General features: G+C 36.4%; 2 protein-coding genes across 7 annotated transcripts in view; both read left to right on the forward strand.

Annotated features, from left to right (window-relative positions):
• Window positions 1–17,916, forward strand: part of GUCY1A3 (guanylate cyclase 1 soluble subunit alpha) — a 34,575-nt gene extending 16,659 nt beyond the window's left edge. For 2 of the 4 annotated variants that reach the window (XM_046941148.1, XM_420375.8), the window contains exons 2-9: window positions 1,615–2,024; window positions 6,416–6,477; window positions 7,766–7,824; window positions 8,888–9,597; window positions 10,839–11,324; window positions 11,842–11,985; window positions 13,881–14,035; window positions 16,903–17,916. In XM_046941148.1, the coding sequence (XP_046797104.1) occupies window positions 1,776–2,024; window positions 6,416–6,477; window positions 7,766–7,824; window positions 8,888–9,597; window positions 10,839–11,324; window positions 11,842–11,985; window positions 13,881–14,035; window positions 16,903–17,104 (2,067 nt within the window). In that variant the 5' untranslated portion in view covers window positions 1,615–1,775 and the 3' untranslated portion in view covers window positions 17,105–17,916. Of the gene's footprint in view, window positions 1–1,614; window positions 2,025–4,528; window positions 4,680–6,398; window positions 6,478–7,765; window positions 7,825–8,887; window positions 9,598–10,838; window positions 11,325–11,841; window positions 11,986–13,880; window positions 14,036–16,902 lie in introns of those variants that run through there. The other 2 variants (XM_040699688.2, XM_046941149.1) reach the window with 2 other exon arrangements.
• Window positions 17,917–22,375: 4,459 nt separating this feature from the next.
• GUCY1B3 (guanylate cyclase 1 soluble subunit beta) overlaps window positions 22,376–23,143 on the forward strand; it is a 40,262-nt gene continuing 39,494 nt past the window's right edge. For 2 of the 3 annotated variants that reach the window (XM_420376.8, XM_015285345.4), the window contains exons 1-2: window positions 22,376–22,420; window positions 22,699–22,772. In XM_420376.8, the coding sequence (XP_420376.3) occupies window positions 22,418–22,420; window positions 22,699–22,772 (77 nt within the window). In that variant the 5' untranslated portion in view covers window positions 22,376–22,417. The remainder of the gene's footprint in view (window positions 22,421–22,698; window positions 22,773–23,143) is intronic. The other variant, XM_040699689.2, reaches the window with a different exon arrangement.

The following is a 23,143-nucleotide window of genomic DNA, read 5'->3' on the forward strand; positions in this document are numbered from 1 at the left end:
ACATGAATTCAGTAAGAAGTACAATTAAGTACAGAAGGGTGGTCTTTTTTTTTTTTTTTATCTTTTAATAATGTAATGCAAGGTTTTATAACAGCTCCTGAAGAAGAAAAATATTTATGTATATAAAACAATGTTTATACTATAACGAAAAACAATGTATGTTCATGTATATATAGAGAACGTGGTTCTTGCTTGGAACTTTTGACTGCCACGTTTGCTATACAAGAGCATGCAGCAGTAAAAAATAAAGTGTTACTAATATTCATTAGTAGAAACAATTAAATTTCAGCATTGAAATCAGAAATATCAAATCTTATGCAAACATTCTTTTGCCTCTTATCATTGTGTTTACGGATTCTTACAATAATGCTTCCATAGTTTCAGTAGATACCCTCTAGAAGCTGGCCTCCCACCATCAGCATTACAACACACTTGAAGAGAGCCTTTTCTGCCAGATATTTTTTCAGCAGGAGGTCCAGCCAGAATGCCTTCTGCTTGTTGCTACTTTTATCTGCATCACCTGTGCTGGCTCTGCAGTACTTCCCTGCTGTGCCATTCATTACAGCTGTTTCAAAAGCAGCAGTTCATAACCTGTATTAGGGAATTAATTATGTTTTACTTTGGTCCAGTGGCCCTTTGGTTGTCTTGGAGAGAGGAATAAGCAGTGTGGTGCACAGGACGATTAAAGCCACAGTGCCTCTGAAAGAAAGCCTTATTGGGCTGTATCTGCAGAGAGAGAAATGTAACACTTCAGCTGCTTCAAGAGTTGCCAGAAGCTCTTAAGGGTTATCTTGTTAGAGTATTGCATGAGGATGAGTGGATCTGATTAAATAAGGTGTGGTCAATGGAAAATGAATTAAGTCTTACTGAAATAAATATAGCAAACAGGGAATTAATTCCAAATTAAACTGAAATGTTCAACTCTGGTTTTAATACATTGTTTGAAAGACATCGCCTGTAAAAAACATAAAATCCCTCAGTGTTTCCAAGCAACTACATCAGTTACATTGTCTATTTCCCACCTGTTGACCTTCCCAGACTGTTGGCTATTGTCATCAGTAGCTGTGGCTTTTATAGAAGGCACTAACCCATGGTCTTGGATGGTCTACTGTTCCAGACAATTAAGTGCTAACTTCAGTCAAATAGTTCTCTGCTCCAAGAATGATACCTTTGGCATTGATTAAATTGAGATTTAAGCGTCCATTACAAATCAGTTTCATTGTGCCTCTTCAAGTAGTTTTAATAGCTGCTTATGAAGAATTAAAAAGATTTTCTCATTAGAACTTTGCTATTTGCGCTTTCAGGAGCTTCATCCATCACCATAAACAAAGATTTTTCAGATAAAACAGCTCCTCTGCCTTAATCGCTGGAGCCAAGATTCAGCCAAGCACTTAGGCATGTACACAATTTTAACTACCTGAAGCATTCAAGTCAGTAGGGATTGCATGCTTAAAATACTGCATGAGCAAAGCTTAAGTGTTTTCTTAAGAAAGGCTTTAGGAAAGCCATTATTTTAATGCATGCATGGTAAAAACTGCCTCTTCATTTTTAATAGAGAAAATAAAATAATACGTTTGTGGTTTTTTCTTTCTTTTTTTCTTTCTTGTTTTCTAGGGGCAAACATTTGTTCCTGAGATGATTTATAGCTACCAATAATCTTCCACCGTGGTTGCTTCATCAAATATCCTGGCATCTTCTTCTCCTGTTAGTAAACAGAAGAGTACTATAAATTACCAAGCCAAGTACTCTTACTCTCAATAGAGAGACAGTACAGCATGTTCTGTACAAAACTGAAAGACTTGAAGATCACGGGGGAATGTCCTTTCTCCTTACTGACTCAAAGTCGAATTGCTGATGAACATGAGAAGGACTGCACAGAAAACAGCTCTAGAGCAGCTTTGCCCATCTGCAAAGAAGTCCATGAAAAAGACACTCAAGGAAACCTGCCACAAAGGAAAACAAGCAGAAGTAGAGTGTACCTGCACACATTAACTGAAAGCATCTGCAAACTAATATTTCCGGAGGTAAATGGATACTGTGTATTAATACCAGTGTTTCATTATATACATTAAAATGCATTTTATGCAAGCCTTTAGATGTAAGCCTTTTGACAGCTGTTTTGACTTCAAAGTCTATGTTATTATGTAGGTCAGCAGAGGTTAAATACTCATTTCATTCTTTCCATTTCCTTTTTTATATGATTTTGCCACAGTCAGTTTTGTCTACTCTTAAACTGTCCCTTCCACTATATTTCCCTATACTTTGCCCTGTATTTGCAGTCTCCCACTGCTCATTTTAATTGTTCCTCTTAAGAGCATGTGTTTCCGAAGAATTTTTTGCTACATAGAGATACAGCTGGAGAAACTCTGCCCTGGTAGCTAATTACATGAATTACAAGTTTACCTCATCAATTCACCTAACTGAATCCATACTATGCGTATCATTCATTATCACAAATAAATATATAAATAAATTCACTCTTTTCATCGGCTATTATACTAACCTCCTATAATATTACTTTAAAGATATTAATGTCTGTGTTTAATGCAAAGGAAAATTCTAAAGCATCTATTCGAGCAAATGATTCAAACAAAGCAAACAGAACTTTTGTCATATGTGAGCTGTATCATAGCTACTAGATTTAAGTGAATAAAGACTAGAGAACCTGTTATCTAAGCTCCAGTGTCCTCCCAGCAGAAACCATGTCTGACTCTGCCCTGGAGAGACTGAACAGAGTATCTGTGCAACTGGGAAATGCAATGATCATGTTGAAACACTGAGTTAATTAATATATTTTAATTAATTGTCTCTGCTCAATTCTAGTGAAAACAGGCACAGTGCATGCTGTTTCTGTATATAAAGAACCACAACTTTAAAGAAAATGCAACTGCATAACATTCAATATGTGGGTGTCCCTCACATTTTGTAGAAAACATGAACAAATAGACTGGTCTATATTGGGATGACATAGTGAATGGCCATCTCTGAATACTTAGTTTGTTACAATTCCATTACTTGTACAAAGAGCATTCAGTGTGCCTTACTAATTGTGTTGTTTACATATCTATTTTCCAATTCTTCCATCTATTATCTTTTTGGCAAAACTTTTTATTATCAGTTTTTATAGACTAATTTTTAATTTTGCTGCACTTACGTAGAATAAATTCATCTCTTTAATATTTACTTTACATGTAGAAAGCAAAGGACTTCCAACTCAAAAATGAACTGGCAGAGCAACCTTTCCATGATGCCATGATTGGTGCTTTAAGATGTACTCTTGTATTTCATCTGATTTAATTTTCAACATGTAATTGTTGGTGAGATTTTTAGTGAAATAATTAGTATTATTTTTCTTTAAAAATGATGTAAGTGTATGCAGCTGCCTGTTATGTGAACACAGTAGGCTAGACCCTCCACTAGGAAAAATGACTGGCAAAGTCAATAATACTGTGACCATGTATTCCCAGAGTTTTGAAGTTTTATGAATTGGAACTTTGTTCAGATATAGTAGTCTGTTCTCATGCTGTCTGCTTTCAGAGTCTCTAGACATAAACCTTCCCAATCATTTTTCATAGAAGGGTTTTGTTTGTTTAAAATCATATTTCTCACTGCTTTGATACTTTAAAATGCCTTGCTTCCCATCAGTGACTAACCTCATTTTCTTTCCCATTCAAAATGTGTGGCCATATCATGATTCACAAACTCCTTGTGATATCAGTAAACTGTGCATGGAAATCCATGATATAGTGTAATCAGGATAATTTTTTTATCAAATTGGTCCTTACATCATTTAGACTACTTATGAGCTTAATTACCTCACTTTCAAATATAAAAAGCGGAGGACATTATTAGAATGTTTAATGCATATGTATGTTAATGCTACTTGAGGAATGTGTAATTAGACTTTAACATAAATTGCCCAGTTTGGATGTGGATGCTCCCTCCCTGTAAGCATTCAAGACCAGGCTGGAGGGTCTTTGCGCAATCTTGTCTAGTGGGACGTGTCCCCGCTTATAGCAAGGGGGTTGGAACCAGATGATCTTAAAGGTCCCTTCCAACCTAAACCATTCTATGATTCTTTGATTCTATAATGCTTCTCTATTATGGCAGATAAAGTTCCTCCTAAGTAACTAAGTTAAGAATTTTGTTGGACATCACTCTTAAGATATGAAGTTTAAAAGCGTGGAGTTTCTAGCTCCTAATGCAAATAGGGATCAACACCCCCCATTATTGTGGTTGGATTTGGTAATCTTAAAAGGTTTTTTCCAGTCTAGCTGGTTCTATGATTCTTGCATGTGATTGTTTCATTTCCTTCTTTCAGTGTTTTCAGAAATACAGAAAACAGAGATACATATTGAATTGGATGGTCTTCCACTTACTGTTTAATAAATAGATGTGATTTATATTGTAGTTATATATGTGTTAGAACATTTCAATTTAGCTCTTTACTTGAAAACAATCTTCAGAAGATAGTGCCTTTCTTTCATGTGATATTTTCTCCTAATGTAAGTTTTCCTTTTGAAAATAGAAAAAGTAAAAGATGCAGTGATTTTCTGCTGATTTACTTAGCGAATGAGAACCATAAAAAAGACAGACCAAAGGAAACATCACAGACAAATTCTATATGGCATTGCAGTACCATTCTGTGACTTGCCTTTATTGAAGTTTGGGTTTCAAATGTAAGTACATACAGAAGACAATTATTCAGGTTAAAGTACAGATTTTGAATGTGGTGTATTAATCAGGAACTAGAGAAAGGGTATAGAAGAAGGGAATTGATTTAAGAGGTAAATCTTTACAATATTCTCCAGAATCGTTATGACAGGATCCTTTAACAAAGATTATCTGCAGTGTCTGTATTTTCAGAGTATATTTGGATTTGTAGAATACATAGTCAGATTTCTTTTTTTACATATATGAGTGATCTAGCATTGTCTCAAAGTGTTATAGTCCTGAAAACTGAAAAGGAGATAATCTGAATTGAAGAATGTTATATTGATTTGTAGTAGCTGCTTTTGAAGCTGTGCTACCTTTCACTGTTTCAACCTTGACACTTTTGAAAATTGCCCTGAAAAAAAGTAGTATTTCTGAAAAGTAAGTCATTTGAACTTTTTAATATGTTTTGTGGAGGATATAATGCAGAATGTAGGTGATTTGTTTTTCTTCTTCTGTTGTGTCTTTTTGTTTTGTTTTGTTGGGAGGGGTGTTGTATTATTTTTTTCAGAATAATTTTTTTTTTATTTACCAAAGTAGTTCTGAATTAAGGGATTGCTCTTTTTTGAGGGTAATGAGTTATGCTAGAAGGTCAAGTTAGTTATTTTTCAGCAGTATTGTCTTTATTGTCATCTAACATTTTGGATGTAAAACACATCGTTTCTTAGAATGCCTAACCACACATGCTGTCAATGGTTTATGGGCTGCTTCAGCCCAGTTCTGTGACTAGTGGGGCAGAGGGATTTTGCAAAATATTCACCTCCATAAAAGGGAAACAGGGGATAACAAAATAATTTAAAAAAGTAGCATCAACGACCTGAGGAGAAACAAACTAATTTCCTAAATACAATATTGGAATGCGAGATAACACCCTATAATACAATATAATTAGAATTGAAGCAAATAAATCAAATACAACGAGGGAAAGTATCTGAAAGCTGTAGGCCTTACAGTAGTGCTGAGGCGATGCGTGCGGTCAGGATGAGCAGTAGCCACGAGAGGCTGACAATTGAAAAGAGAGACATCAGGTGACCTTGCCAGAGGATATATCTCCTCTCTGACTGCAAAGCCCCCTGGGGTATGTAGTTCTTCTCTTCTGGACAGCTACCCGGAACTGGAGCATTAACACTGTAACTCCGAGTGCACTACATGACGTTAAGATGTGGAATACCAGTAACCAAAAATCACAAAAACGTGACACATGCACATCAGATAAGGGGCCTTAATTAGAAGCTATAGTAGTACTGTAGTAGAAGGTACTGGTACTTGGATGGTAGGAAGAAGTTCTTAGATGTCATGGGGAAGTTCTTCACAGAGAGAGTGGTGAGGTGCTGGAACAGGCTGCCCAGTGAGGCTGTGGACGCTCTGTTCAAGGCCAGGTTGGATGAGGCCCTGGACAATCTGGTCTAGTGACAGATCTGGAGGTTAGTGGCCCTGTCTGTGGCAGGGGAGTTGGAACATGATGATCCTTGAGGTCCCTTTCAACCCAAGCCATTCTATGATTCTATGATTCTGTGGAGCTGAAGGCATCAACATGATCTAAACCCCAGACACAGAAATGACACACTCTTTCTTACAACTATACCATCTTGAAAAAAGATGGTGGTTCCAAGGGCAGTACAATAATTCTTCTCTGTATAAAATGTTATGATTAAATTTTCAGCAATGATATTTAATCAATGTAGCTTTCTTTGTTCCCCAGTTTGAAAGACTAAATCTTGCACTTCAGAGAACATTATCAAAGCACAGGATAAAAGAAACCAGGTATGTATGTGTAATAGACTTGCAACTAAACTGTGAAGCAGAAATGTTTTGCAGAGTTTATAATGACTAGAGTGCTGACTGGGAATCAGTACTTCTGGAATCTGTGTTCTGTTACCTTGTTAAATTGGTGCGTGACATTTCATGCAATCTAAGTTGGCTTGATGGGCAAATTTATCTATTTGTGCAGGGAAACACTGCTTAAAATAAGCAGATGTTCTGGGGGAACTCAGGGAGTACTCAGACATAGATGAAAAGATGGATATGGTTGTCTTATTTCACAATTGTATGCCCTTCTAATAATAAATAAAGCACCGATATTTCTAAGAGTCTGGGAAAATAATTTTAAATTCACATGATTATACAAAAAAAAAAAAAAAAGGTTTCTAGTATGTGAATGCTTACATTCTTGCTAGCTGGTCAGACGTGTATTATAGTTGCTGACTGGAATGCTTTCTCTGTCTTTATTATGTATTGGAATATGGAGAATTAGTTTGAAGCAAAAAAAAAAAAGAAAATAGTATGCTATTCTGAACAGTGTACTAAGGCAAATCTAAAACAAATCTAAACATCTGTATTGCTTTTGCATGTATATGTATTTAAGTTATTTCAAGTAAAGGAATTCAAATAATCTGTATCAAAGGCTTACAGCTTGTACGAAGGTTGATCTAAGCTACATCTCATCATTTTGTGTCTGACATTCAGGTTGATATTTGTCAACCACATAGAACTCATAGGGCTGCTGTTCTGTAACACAGAAATCAGGATTTCTACCAATGGGCAAGTAATTTCAAAGTAAATAGAGTTGATTGGTATTTCCTATCAAAAACAAATGCTTTATTACCTCTATTTAACTTAACGTAATTCCAAGAAATGCTTGAATGTATACTCAAATTATACTATATATTTGTATATATATTATATATAAAATATTTATTATATGCTATGAATATTATTCGTGAATTCGAAATACACTTACTACTACAAGTAGCAAAATACTAGTGAAACAAAAAATAGAGTTGTTGCAATGTAAGAGACTCTAATCAATGACAGACTGCAGCATTTGGCCTCAATCCATAATCTGAATTCAGACAACTAAATTTATCACAAATGCACAGAATAATCTAAGATCCTACTAAGGCCCATTTTGAAGAAAAAAACATAACAAAACAAAACAACACAAAAAAAACCTTCCTATTTGATTGGCAAAACTTAATCTTTACAGAGTAAATACAGAGTGGGTGATTTCTATTGCATGCTATTTCTATCCCGTCTTTCCTGATCTTTGCAGAAATATTGGTGATAGAGAAGATTTTGAAAAAATAATCAGTGATCACGCTATTGCAGCAGGTAATGTATTCTTGTTTAATAATACATATATATTACGTGTACAAGTATTTATTTAAAATGACGTATGTATAAAATAATATATATATATATAAATTGGGCTTTTACTGATAAATAATTTCATCTTCATGATGGCTGAAGTACTGCCAGTATCACATGGAGTAAACTGTTTCTGGGCAACTATGAGCTCAGAGTGTCAAAACTTGAGTTAATACATTTATCAAGTCTGAGCTGACCCCTAACATCCGACATCTAGGGAGAGTTGTAATGTACTTTTAGTAATATGTTATGGTGTTATACTGGTGAGAAAATGTTTGATTCTTTACCTCCTCTGGAAGATTTTAGTCTGTGGGATGAGAACTGCTTTAATTTGGAATATGGGAAGTAGCTACATCTATAGTGGCCAGTACTTATTGAAGCTAGTAAATTAACATTTCCAGGAAGTGAAACATCATCCTCTGTAATCTTAAACTTAAACAGTAAAGCTGGTCATGTAGCAGATAACCCTTTTCAAAATGATTCCTAGTAACAGCTGGGGAGCTAGGATGTTCCCAGCAATCAGTTTGCATGCAGCTATCCTTTTGAAATGAATTTGCTGTGAAGATGTGAGCTGTTCTGTGCTCACTGGTCTCAGAACCCTGGAATATTCCTAGGGGCATTTGAATTATTGGAGTTGGCATAGTACGTATACCTGCACAGATCTGATTTTATTCTTACTTTTTATTTTTATTATTTTTAATTCTTATTTTATTTCTTTATATCAAGTTCAGGCAATTGGTTTAAGACAAGTGCCAAAATATGTATTCATTCTATCTACATTCCTACCACAGAACAATGAGTCTTGGATCGTTCCAGACTAAAACCCATACTTCATGTTTTTCAGGCACCAGATAGTACAACCTTAGTTGGTCACAGCAGGACTCCTAAATGAGAAGGCCCTCAGTTGTCTGTGCTGGATCAGTGAAGGATATTGCTGATTTCATTAGGTTCAGGATGAAAAAATTAGAGGCTAGCCTGAGATTCCGTATGACAAGTATAGTTCTGATTTAAATGTGGTTCCATGCAGGTGTTCCTGTGGAGTCTCTACGAGAATCTCTTGGTGAAGAGCTATTCAAAATATGCTATGAAGAGGATGAACACATACTGGGGGTTATTGGAGGAACCCTTAAGGACTTCTTGAACAGTTTCACTACTCTGCTGAAGCAAAGTAGCCACAGTCAGGAAGCAGGAAAAAAGGACAGACTTGAAGAAGTTTCTATATTATGCCTGGAGAAAGATCAGGACTTCTTAAATGTGTATTATTTCTTTCCCAAGAAAATCACAAGTCTTATTCTATCTGGTATTATTAAAGCAGCAGCTCATATTTTGTATGAAGCTGAGGTGGAAGTCACGCTCATGCCTCCTTGTTTCCATAATGACTGCACTGAGTTTGTTAATCAGCCTTATTTGCTGTACTCTATACAAGTCAAAAGTGCAAAACCTTCTTTATCTCCATGTAAACCGCAGTCTTCACTTGTGATTCCTGCCTCTGTGTTCTGTAAGATTTTCCCGTTTCATTTTATGTTTGACAAGGATATGTCTGTTCTACAAGTTGGAAATGGGATAAGAAGACTTTTGACCAGAAGAGAATTTCAAGCTAAGCCTAATTTTGAAGAATATTTTGAAATTCTTACTCCTAAAATAAGCTGCACGTTTAGTGGAATAATGACAATGTTAAATATGCAGTTTACAGTACGAGTAAGAAGATGGGATAATACTGATCTGAAATCATCTATGGTAAGAGTCTTAACCTCTGTAAGGGTTATAACCTTTACTTCAATGAGGAATTTGTTTTCTTCTTTGTAGACATGAAAGATAGATTTAAAGTAGCCATAAAACAAAATAATGTCGTATTTTACATTGCTTATCTTTCAATCTCTAATACAACTTAATAATGATGATCTGTTATGAGGACAGTGTAAGGTAATTCAGATTTTGAGACCACCATTCAGTGAAAATTCTCCTCTTGAACTACTACACAAATAAAATTTAACTTGACTTTACAGAAGAGTCATTGGAAATATGGGGAGAAACTCTAATAAACTGAGATACAGCCAGTGACATGCTATGCTGCTGAGAGTAAGAGCATCACCAACGCAAAGAACGAGGCAGTGAGAGCTTTACCAAAGTGTCCTTGAATTAAATGGAAACAGCAGCTTTTGAATGTGGGGAAGGGAGTACACATTTCTTGTGTTAACTGAGTCTTCGTTATCTTTTGCCCTTTGCATCTTTTATATTTGTATATCTTAACCGGTTCAATTACTACCAAAAAAAAAAAAAAAAAGACCCACCAAAAACAAAAACAAGAACTTTTTTTTTCCCCGCAAAAAAAGGTGATTCAAAGCAACATTAAGGAATTAAGGAGACCTCCTCAGCACCTTGCACACTGCACAAGCGAACAGGGGAAGAACACAAAAATAGAATTTCACACAAAGTATATTGATTTTTTAGATCATTAAAATGAGTTATTTCTGGTATTTGTGCTTTTCAATTTTGAGTCTCAGTGAGTACTTTAATAAAACTTTAATAAAACTGAAGCACATTTTCTCACTTTATCTTACAGAGAAAGTTGTACATGAACCGAACAGTGTAGTTCTTAACAGAAATCTATTGACCACTCTAATCAATAGCAATTTATGAGTAGCTAAAAATGCACAAAATTCTTCTGATTTTTGTTTGATCCTTAAGATAAAATTGATACTTACCAATGCCCCAGTTAGTGGTTTATTCTTAAGCTGTTTTACCTTTTGCACCAGAAGTCTCAAGTAAAATAAACTGAACTTATTATTTAGCTCTATGATTTAGTATTCCATGAGCTCTATGATTTAGTATTCCATGTTCTATCTTTAACAACTAGAAGAAAATTTGAGAACTATGGGTCAGTTCAATTTTCCTATGCTTCAGCAAAATGTGTTTCTTGTTTCTAAATGCTTGCCTTGCATGGTGTGCATGAATTCTTGTTTCTTTAACTGTTTCAGGTAATGGATCTTAAAGGCCAAATGATCTATATTCTTGAATCCAGTGCAATCCTATTCTTGGGATCTCCATGTGTGGATAGGCTAGAAGATTTTACAGGACGTGGATTATACCTTTCAGATATTCCTATTCACAATGCACTGAGAGATGTTGTTCTGATTGGAGAGCAAGCCAGAGCTCAGGATGGACTGAAGAAGAGGTTAGGAAAGCTGAAAGCAACCCTTGAACAGGCCCATCAGGCACTTGAAGAGGAAAAGAAGAAGACTGTAGATCTTCTGTTTTCTATTTTTCCTGGAGAAGTTGCTCAGCAGCTGTGGCAGGGACAAGTAGTGCAAGCCAAGAAGTTTAATAATGTCACAATGCTTTTCTCTGACATTGTTGGATTCACTGCCATCTGTTCCCAGTGCTCACCTATGCAGGTTATAACCATGCTTAATGAGCTTTATACTCGCTTTGATTACCAGTGTGGAGAGTTAGATGTCTACAAGGTACAACATTTTTTGCTTGTATGTGGGGTTATGGGACAGGAAAGGGAATAAAGACAAAATGGGACAGAGAACAATAGAAGTCCAAAAAATATTTTGCCTTAAATCTTCATGATATGAAAAAAATATTAACATCAATCATAAAACATAAACAAACAAACAAAAAAGTATATCAACAGAATGAGCAATATATGCAGCCAAGTGAGAAACCCATCAAAACCTAGGAGGTCATTTCTAAAATGGATTTCAGTTACAGTGCTATGAATCTGGGGTAAATCAGTGTGTTTAATGTAACTACAGGTGTCTGACAGTAGGAGAGCAAGGAAAGTATTCTAGTGTCATGCCCAACAATAAATACGAGTTGTGCCTTTTAAAGGATATCACAGGATTTATTCAAGACTTAAATACTTTAGCAGGACAAATAGGACTCAGTCAATATGCAGGTAGCATATTGAAGCCACAGACTATTCTTTTAAATGTCAAGTATTGTAATATTAAGGAACAAATGTACCTGTTTTAGGTTGAGACTATTGGAGATGCCTACTGTGTCGCTGGAGGTTTACACAAAGAAAGTGAAACCCATGCTGTCCAAATAGCATTGATGGCCCTGAAGATGATGGAGCTGTCAGATGAGGTGGTGTCTCCCCATGGGGAGCCTATCAAGGTCATATATTTTGTTTTGTAATATTTTATATGGTAAAAAGAGAAATTTTTGATTGCCTAGTTGGTTTGGGGGTATTTGTTCCAAGGAAAATTTGCATTAACTCAGACAAGTTGAGTATCAAGTGTGTATAGGTGGAGAGGCTGACCATTTTATTTCTACAAATATGAGTGTTGTGGAGAAGTAAAGATGAAGCAGAGGTCTTAAAATCAACCCAAATGTTGCTAAATTAATAGGTGCACGCTGATGTGCTGCTGTTTTTGTCTCCCTAGCAATCAATTTTACTATTTTCTAATTAGGAGACTAATCCTCTTTCAAAATAAGAACATAGGAGAACATAAAAGTATTCTGAGGCAATAGTTATTAACAGGAATCATCAAAGACATGCTCTAATTGCAATAATCCACGTCTTTAAATGATTCTGTTTCTGGTCACCATAAGAATGGTACTAATGCTGGAAAGGCCACTGTTAGATTCAGTGGTAGTTACATTTATGACCTCCTTTCAATGGAGACATAAGCATGTACTGAACTTTCCACCTGGAATGTGGTCTTGTTATTTCTAATACAGGTATCTTGATTAATTATGTCTTTCACTTGCTTATTTTTAATATTTGCCTGGTCATTTGCCCCTTTAGAAATGGAGCTTCAGACTTCTTTGATTATGGTTTAAGGAATATTTGTATTATAAGACCAAGAAAATGTTACGAGGATTACAGGCTCCACGTTTATCATAGAGAACATCAGTATTAAAAATACTGGAAATAAAAGCCGCTATATTTGTATTTCACAATATCAAATTAAATTATGCCTGAAAATATGGAATCATATTTATGACAATATTCTAACGTTTATAATTTCCATGCAAATGCTATTTGTATAGTTTTGAATGATGAATGTTATTACAGTCCAAAAGTAATTTTAAAATAGGGAGAAAAAATAAACAACTTCTAGAAGCTTCTTAGAGGAAAAATGAATCTACTTTTAATGAAAGTATGCATTTTTTAAAATGATATGCTTCACAAAGGCATTGACTGTTTGGCAAAGCAAGAAGTATGTCACAGTCTACTGTGATTTCAAATACAAGTAGTCAAACAAAAAGGCATGACTGCAAACTGCTATTTTAAATCGGACTTCTATATCAATGTATATATTCTCGTCATCTTTGCTGTGTGGGTGGATTTTGCTTTTTTTGCAGGCTTTTCTGCTTTTTCCACTCTAAACTAGATCTGTTTTTTCTTCATAATGATACGGTATTCTCTGTATATGTGAAGAATAGCAGACATGGTAGATAAGTGAATTTCCCAACATTGTGCCATTGTTTTGTCAGAGTGCTACTCTGATGAAAACGTATTTATATGTAGACTCTAAAGTCTATGTATTTATAATGCACATAAGATTTTTTTTATTTTAAGACCATAGAAAGCAGCACCAACTAAACAAAACTCAAAATTCAAATTATGAATTGCAGAAAGGAGGTATCAAAATGTTTCTACTGCTGAACAGCATATACATATTTTTTTTCACTGTTCCCTGGGACTTGTCTTCAGACCTTAACAGCAAAGCAATTATAATTTCAATTTAGTAACTTTCATCAGTTCATCAAGTGTCATAGTAATTCCTGATGGTGTTTCTAGATCAATTTACTGCCAGAAAGACCAACTTTATCTCAGTCATGTCAGATGAAGAGTGATTTACTATGCAAAGCAAGGTATACTTGGGCTACTTTCCACTCTTCAAGCAGTAATGACCAGAATACAGACATATTAAGTAGACTGTACTAACTCAATTTATATTAGCAGCTCATAATTACATTTTTTAATAAAGGAAGAATTTTAAAAACTTTAACCATTTTATTTATCTTACCTCATTATGATATTTTCTGCCTTTTATTTAAAGATGCGTATTGGCCTTCATTCTGGATCTGTTTTTGCTGGAGTTGTTGGAGTTAAAATGCCTCGTTATTGTCTCTTTGGAAATAATGTAACCCTTGCCAACAAGTTTGAATCTTGCAGTGTACCTCGAAAAATAAATGTCAGCCCAACAACTTACAGGTACAGTGCTTTACAGTGTACATCAGTAAAATTTCCACTTGAAGTAGTTAATGTAAAAGTTATTCATTATCTTGTTATCTTTTTCCCTGTTTTCTTCTTACTCTTTTTATCTGTCTGCTCATGATTGCACAATGGTTATTTTTATTCAGAATGCAACCAGCAGCAGCAACAGAGTGAAATGGAACAGCTGATATTTATTTTTCAGATGTTATGATTAAAATAAATGGAGGACTTGAGGCAATTTTGCTTCTTGTCCTGAAGCTGTATACCTCTTGCCTTTTTTTGCCTCTCATAAAATTGGCTTATCTTTGAGGTAGATGGCCTTCACTATAAACTGCATGATGTGTGAAAATCAAACTCTATAACCACAGAGTAGTTATAAAGCAGGTATGTTTAATCAGTGCTGCGCACACACACCAGATGCAGGTGGGTAATCCCTCCAAGCCTGCATACCAGAGGGCAAGAAAGGCACATACTTAAAGAACAAGCTGCTTACATATGCATTGGATTTCCAAGAAAAGTTTGGGTTATTACAATGAGTCCCCAAAATGATTGACATTTTTCCCTGCTCCAAGTCTTAGTTTTTTTACGCATGCGTGGTATCTCTCTGTGTTCCTCTGGTGGTCTTTTGATGAAGGCTGTATGTCTTTCTCACCATGTACTCTTTGACCTGGCTCAAATTGGAGGACATTTGACTCACTCTAGCCAGTCTTATCGGCTACAACTCTGTCCACCAATCTGCTGCTTCTTTGTTAATTTGTGGTTTCACTGTCCGAGCCTGCTACCTTGCATTCCAGAGATACGATACCTAACAATGTTATTTGGAGAAACAGGAGATCCACTGTCTGTACCAACTGTCTAAGTCTGTAAAAAAGCATCTGTTATAGGCAGCCAAAACCTGGCTTATCAATGTCAGGTCTGTAGCTGGTGATTCAGCACCCCAGGAAGGCACTAACTGTTAACCTAGCTTATTTTCCTTAATTCCTGGATGCCAAACTTAGGCAGATGCCCTTGAAAATAACAACCTAATCAAACAATTGGTAAGCATCACTTTACACATCCCCATTCTCTTTTGATTAGGGAAGATGAATGAATAGGTTGCAGTGAATCAACCATGATAGTGTTTATTTTATGCATGTCTTGATCCCAGCTCAGTCTGAACCTCTTAGTGTGGAACCTAGGTTGTACTACTTATTATTTACTCAGATCATTTTTAGTAAAGGATATTTAGTTTCATTAGCCTCATACTCCCTTTGTATTATCTCCTTAGTTATATACTTTATATATTTATATATATGTAAATATATAAATTTTGTTATATTGCAAATATGTTCATGGCCAAGTTATAGTGTCATTTATGTTCCAGACAAAATATTAAAAACTTTTTTTAAATTTGGTGGTAACAACTCTCTGAGCTCCAGGTCAAGATCTGAATTTTATGCCACAAAACTCATACAGATTATTGTTTCTTCCAGAGTGCCCAAAATTTATAAAAATGAACTACCGAGAATGAATTCACTAGTAGGAAGTGATATTGCTGGATGAATAAAATATGAAATATTTTAGAATTATGGATATACATTATTTTTTTCATTTTAAGAAAGATTTAAGAGATGGCAATACCATTTTTTGGGGGGTGCAGAAGCAGTAGTAATTGAAATAATCTACTACATTCAGAACTGTAGCCTGGACAGCTGGCTGTTTGTACTCAGCTTGTAGTTCGTGCTGTGTATTGGATGTTGTGTCAGGACTGTGTCGTCAGTGTCAGAGAAGTTGGCATAGGATATTCTGAAATCCCCTGCAGCAATACTGTGTGACTTAGAGTATGCAAAGCTAAAGATTATCATCTGTAGGTGATAGCAGATGTATTAGAGCACACATAAGTAACTTGGGTTTGGATCATGCAGTCTAAACAGAGACATAGCATCATCATCTCCAGTGCTTAGCTGAGTCAGAAGAACTGTGGTGGCCAATAATGACTTTTTCCATGTCCACATGGCAAATCATTCTGAATCAGATTGGCTATAGTCTTTTCTTAAAATCATTAGACAGTTCTTCCACACAAAACTTGTTTATATTCTGAGGTGTAAGTGGCTCTGTTTGTCTGCTTATTCATCTCAAGACAATATCTCTAATAAGTAAACTGTCAGAAAAAAAAAACTCACACCATAATTATTTGGATGCCTAGAAAACAGGCAACTGAGTTAAAGGGTAAACTGTAGTTATTATTGCCATTGTATGTTTTTTCACCTGAGTGAATGATACAATAACCTTCTTTGTGTTGAATGTTTTTACATGAATTTATATACACATACAAACACAGTATGGCATCTTGCACAACTCCTATCTGTAGCAATATTTATTTGGAACCTTAGGTATCGGTCGTCAATATTTATCCCTAAAGAATAGAAGTCTGTGTTTCAGATATTGAAGACCACTAGGTTTTGTGGAAAAAAATCATAGAAATGGTAGGAGGATCTGAATAGCTTAGTTAATAATCTTGTCAGTATTTCATTAGTTGTAACAATAATTGTAGTGCTGCTTTCATATGCTAATTTGAATTAGCTCTCATTTTTGAGCTAGCAAAATAATTTTTGCAAGAACTTACAAGAAGTACAGCACCTATATTCAAAGCACTGACAAAAAAAAGAGGTAATATTCCTGTTTGTACTGGTGCCTGACTTAATGAGTTATCAAGATTAACAAATAAATAGTTTTTTAAAACTTTTCAGTAAAAAACATAAATATTAAAGTAAATTCTGAGCTGTTTTATAAAGAATTCGTGAAGAACTATTGAATATATTTGTATATAGTAACAGTTAGTGATTGATTCCTTTTTAACCAAGGCAATTCATTTTTTGTTATAGATTATTAAAGGAATATCCAGATTTTGTGTTTACACCGCGCTCAAGAGAAGAACTTCCTCCAAATTTTCCCAGTGATATCCCTGGAATTTGCTATTTTCTGGATGCTTATATTCAAGGAACAAGCTCACAGACTTGGTTTCAAAAGAAAGATCTGGGAGATGGCAATGCCAATTTTTTGGGTGAGGAAACAGGAATAGACTAAATCATCTACTACATTCACGAGCATATCGAATAAATGTATAAATATTCTGGTTTTTTTGTATAAATTGAAAATTTTAAAAAATATTTGAAACATGAAAGCACTTTAGATTGAGAACACCTGAAAGCTAGTATTAAAATTTCAGGAAGTATGTAACTGACTCCTTCATGTTTTTCCTTTGCATAAGGAATGTAGTCACTAAAATAATATTGCAACTTCACTGTTTAAAATGCCACTAAAAAGTACATGTTCCCTGTGGTAATTTGTGAGTGGTACATAACAACCCTCTCAGTTCTTTCTGCACTGAGAATTCTACATGTATTGTATATGCAGTGTGTCCGGAAATGTAATGTGCAAGTGATGCAGCCACATGCAGTGTTGTGAGCTGGTGCTTATCAGTGAACATTAAAAATTTATTTTATTAGTGATTCCATAAGAAAAATTATCTTAAAAGTATCATCACTGCTACCATATAATCCTTCAAGAAGATCCTTTGGGCTCCATCCTTACAGCTGCTGATCATCTTCTAACACTTGCTGAAGTCAATGTGTTGAGTGTGCTCAGCATCTTCTGGATAGGGTTGTTAATTGTAGCTAATACACATATACATAGCAGAGTTTCCTGCTGACTGTTTCCTGAACTTTCTTCTGTGTATAAAATGAATATAGATTCTGTATAATCACTGTATAATCAAGTTTCTGTAATCATCAAACAGTATTTTAGTTCTTGGGGTTTTTAAAATACTTCATAAAAAATAATATCAACTTGCTATTATGTATTAGAGCAATAAATGTTCTTCTTTGTTGTTGTTGTCATTTAGATTTGAAATATTTTACAAAGAGTGTAATAAAATGTGCTTTGGAGTGTTTACTTAGATAGGGAATTCCAATCAGACTGTATAGCATGGAACAAAAGTACACTGGTTTAAAGCCATGATCTTTATTCAAGGACAGCAATGTGGATAGGACATGATATGTGACACATAAGCTACACTCCAAAGATGTAAGAGGGACCTACAAGTAAACAGAAATGCTTTAAAATACATGAACACAAATATGTTAGTATTCCTACAGTGAAGGGCTTTTTACAGTGAGTGATGGAACAGGAATGAAGAACTCTCAAAGGTCTGCCTCTGGAAAAGGGCAGAATACAGTTACTGTGTCCTGAGCTTAGGATTCTGCCTCTGTAACTAGCAGATTCGTCTGCACAGAAATTTTTCTGTGCTGCACAGTTTGGTCCCAGCTGCAGTCTGGAGAGCTGCATTGCTTACACACACAAATATTTCCAGTAGTATCAAATAATACTTGTTATTATTCTGACCTCTTATCCTATTGGGTTTTGGCATATCAAACCATGAATGATGTTTTTTCAAGGTACCTCTCACTGAGTCAGATTTTGCTCTCTGAGTATTTACAGGGAACAATTCAATTAGACTATTCATTTTCTGAGCCTGAGCGCTTCATTCTGAATATATTGTTCTAATCCCACTGTTTGGCAGTAGAAAGTTGTACAGAGCATATCCTACGAGAAACCCGAGAAGCTGTAAGTGCCTAGTGTTACAAACATTTTAAAAGCATGTTTTAATTCATATTTCCTGCAAGCATCATTTGAACAAAACTTGAAACATTCCATCCTGCTGTTTCTTGAGATGTCCTACATCTATCTAAGATGTTTGAAAATAATTCTCACACTCAAAAAAAAAAAAAAAAAAATCCTGAAAGACTACATGTACGTGATAAATATATACATATATATATATGCACACACATATTTGTTACATTTTAACAGCAGTGTTTCAAGAAAACAAGATGTCTGCAAATCTTGGTGATTGATCATTGTGATATTATTTTCTTAGGAAAATTCTATTCCATTTACATAAATACCCAGAGACTGGTAGCTGTCCCATATGGATATTCCCGGAATTAAAAACGTGGAAGAATTGTACGATTGACTAACAGGGTTCTAAACAAAAATAATTTCTTCTTCTTTGTTTGCAAATGGAAAGAACTCCTAGGAGCAAATTTCCTTTTGTCCCACGGGGAGAACTATTGCTGGAATGGAGGACAGCCATTCTGAGAGCCAGATTCCATATAGATCTGTTATTCTGTATGATGTTCATCTTGGCTGTTTCTGACCCCTTCCTATGCATAGCTCTGTAAAATACAATGTCCCTTAGACTGAGGTTCTTACTACAGATCGAGTTCACCTTTCTATGTCACTTTTTGTAACCCTCTTTTTAAATATACCCCAGGCTACAATATCAGCTAGGATAAAATTGCTGTGAAATTCTTTTTTGTTTCTCAAACTTTTATGAAAAAATCAAAACATTCTCATGTCTATTTCAGCCTTAGTTCCCAGAAGTGTCCTGATAAGATTCTTAAGGATACACATTAACCTATATGAAAGAATCATAGAGACTAAGCTTGGAAAAGACCTCTGAGATCATCGAGTCCAACCATCAACTCATCACTACCATAACCACTAAAATGTGTCCCTAAGTGCCACAAGTTTCTCATGCTTTAACCTCAGTGAGATAAATACAATTTAGGGACATTTTCTAGAAAATGATTTGGGAAGGTATTTTACAACATGCTTATGTCCATGCCTGTTCTAAAGAAAAGCTGATAAATCTACATAATGCTACTGATATCAAAATGTGCATCTTTTACGTCCAGAAACAGTTCTGTTATTATCTGAATTATTTTACTAGCTCATCAGTTGAGGAGCTTAATCCTGTTCACATTTATACTGTGTGGTTGTATTGTAATTTCTTAGGCAAGAAGCTGCAAATGGCTCATGGAATAAATGAGAATTGGGTCCTCTGAATTTAACAGTGACATAGCTAAAGTAAAAGATACATGAGAAAAGAAATCACTAATTTTATTTCATTCTGGCAAGACCTGATACGATTTCAGAGAGATGTTGGAAATTTTTTCCTAATTGTTGGTGTCAGAGGAAGTGCAATTAGTGTGGAGTGGTGTTTTCCTTCCCCTGAACTACTGTGCAAAAACAAACCATGTGAACTCGCAGAAGGTGACAAAACACCAAAGTGCACAGATCACTGAGTCGGAGGCCAGATCTACTTTCCTGTGAAATCCTATAACAGAAAAATTCAGACCTCGTCATACATAGTTTACTTCTCCCATTACTTTGTTTTGCATTCTCTGCAGAAACAGGAACAAGTACAGAGGCAAAATCAGTATTTCCAGCTGAAAGCCATCAGAATTAAGAGAAATTTCTCTTGAATCTTGGCAAGGGGACCCACTTTCAAACCCCACCCATCCTATAACCTAGCAGCTACTGTAACTGCTGCCATTTTTTATGTCTGTTCATTGTTCTGCAAAAACAGTGAAAGGGGAGTTTCGGCTTCCTGGAACAGCAGTAATTTTTGTGGCTATTTGCCATATAACATACAAGGACTATGTTTCTTTCAAAACTGTGTTTCAGTTTATCAGAAGTCAGCTGGGCATGAACTAAAATGAACTTAAAAGCTTTTTCTGAAATAAAAGGTTGGATTTTCCACTTATGGGATCTGCAAGATGTGGGCCACAAAACACTTTAGAGGCCTCTTGCACCATTTCTGGTATAAGAATCTGGTGAATCAGTTATAAGACTTTTTTTTTTTTTTTAATTTCCCAATCTCATTTTCATGAGTTCTTTGGCAGTCCTTTTCTTTTCTGTAAAGGGAGAGAATAGAACTCACAGTCTTCTGTCACTCAGCAGCAATTGATACTGAAGCACAAACAAAAGATGGGGGATAATCAGTTGCTCTGGAAACTATTCTATATCTAGACTCAACAGTTTAAAGATATATACTTCTGAGTAAAAATAATTAATATTGCTGAAGGAATCTTACAAAAAAAATACATTCATATTTCTGCACGATGCAAGTACATTATGAAAATCCCAAACGTCAATTCTCAGATCATTATGATTTGAAACCGATAAAGGGAATACACCATAATTCAGTTTGTTTTCAGTGAAGTCCATTTCACTAACTGAACTCCAGCTATACCATATAAAGGGTTTTCTAATTCAAATTTACAGTAACAATATAAACTTTAAGAGCAAAATCTGAAGTAAAAAAATGCAACTTACTAAAATGCTGTGGCTTATAGTGGTTGTATATTAATGCAAACCACATTGAACTGAGTGTAAAAGTTCTTGGCCAGCTAGTGGCTCTCCCAAAGCTATTGTCTCAGCAACTTTCCTTTTATACAGAATAAAAGGATCCTATATTACTTTTTACTTTCCTGGATCTCAACAGCTTCCAGATTAAGTCAGCATGTTACATCAGTTAAAAATGTGTACCATTTGAAAGGTGCAGCAGCTTTTCTCCTACAGTCAGAGACTGCATCTCTTCCGGCTTTCTAGTGGCCAACACAGAAAACTCATGTTAAGTATGCAAGGCTTCATTGGGACACAAAGGGGAGAAGCTGCCTTCTGGGATTTGTTATGGAGAGCTCTTTCTAGAAGGCTTCTCATGCCAGCATTCCATCGCACGCACAGCACAGTTGTGGCTAGTACCACAGTCTCCTGCTCTTGAGTACCAAAAAGGAGCTAGGCAGCAAGTCATGAACCAAGTGCACAAGGGTCCCCAAATAGGAATGAAATTGCATGCTACAGTAAATGAACAGCGACCTTTAGGGAAGTGTATCTTGCACAGCCCAAATAAGAGTTGCATAAGCATAATACATGTCCTAATGCCTAGCAACTGTAGGGCTGGACTTTGAAAGTGCAACCCAGTATTAACAACTTGTCTAATATGTAGTGCATCTGTTGACTCAAAGCCTGTCATCCCCTAGGTGAAACCAAACGTTGCCTGAAGACTTATCACATAGTCTTGACTCAGCAGACACCTGGAATGGAAAATGACCCTACTCAACAAATCACTTGTTTGAATTTTTTAATTCAACATCTTCCAAACTTTTAAAAAGGGATTGCTGTTTTAGACAATGAAATTAATTGTCGGGCAGAGGTTTCGACGGTTCCCTGAGGAAAGAGCATCGGCGAAAAAAAAAAAAAAAAGAGAGAGAGAGAGAGGGAGGGGGAGAGTGTGGTTAACTAGAAATGACGGTGAATGCCGACCCTCGCGCTCCCACCCTCGCGCCCCCAGCCACCTCCCCGCCGCACATCCCCGGCCGCCTCCAGTCCCGCCTCTGCCTCCGATTGGAGAACAGCACGGCGGCCGCGCTCTCTATTGGCTACCAGCGTGACGGCCGCACTCCCCATTGGCTGTCGTCCGATGCCAGTCGGGCCGGTTGCAGGGGAGGTGGCGAGGCGGTCAGGATTGCTCTTCTGCTCGGCGGCAGCATCATGGTGAGCTCTGAGGTTGCCCTCTCTGCCCGGCAGCCGGGCGCCAGCAGAGGGTGGCTAGGCCGGGTCGGATCGGTCCCGGTCTGGCTCGTGGCGGGAAGAGGCTGGAGCAGCTTGTGGGGGTTGAAGCGGGAGGGCGGCCAGGCCCCAGCCGTTTTGGGTTTGGGGCGGGGGTGGCACGGCGGAGGGGCAGCTTCCCTCCGCGGTGAGGGACGCTGGGGCGCGGGGCACTGGGGGTCCGTCCGGTGTCTGACCGCGCCGCCACCTCGCCCTGCCCACAGTACGGATTCGTCAATCACGCCCTGGAGCTGCTCGTCATCCGGAACTACGGGCCCGCAGTCTGGGAGGACATCAAGTAAGTCTGTCTGCTTGCCTGCCTTCTGTGGGACCTGCTTTCTTGAGTCCGATCCGTGACATATAGCAATGGCTGTCCTCATTTTTAACTAATTATCAGATTGGGATTTCGTGCATCTTCATGCTGAGACTGTTGCTTGTGCTGTTCGTTTATTTGCCATAAATACAGTAGTTCTGACACATAGCCACAAGTATAAGATATATTTTAAAAAGACAAATGCTTACACTAATGTTGTAAGGCTTCAGTGTACTACGTAATTAGATGAAACAGCTTCACGTGGTCTTTTGATATTGTATGTTTTAAGGGAGAAGCAGAGTATCTAACTTGGAGAAGGCAGCCTTCTTGCAGTTGGACATCTTCTATACTGTTCT

This window comes from Gallus gallus, chromosome 4 (assembly GCF_016699485.2).
Source record: "Gallus gallus isolate bGalGal1 chromosome 4, bGalGal1.mat.broiler.GRCg7b, whole genome shotgun sequence".
NCBI classification, from domain to species: domain Eukaryota; kingdom Metazoa; phylum Chordata; class Aves; order Galliformes; family Phasianidae; genus Gallus; species Gallus gallus.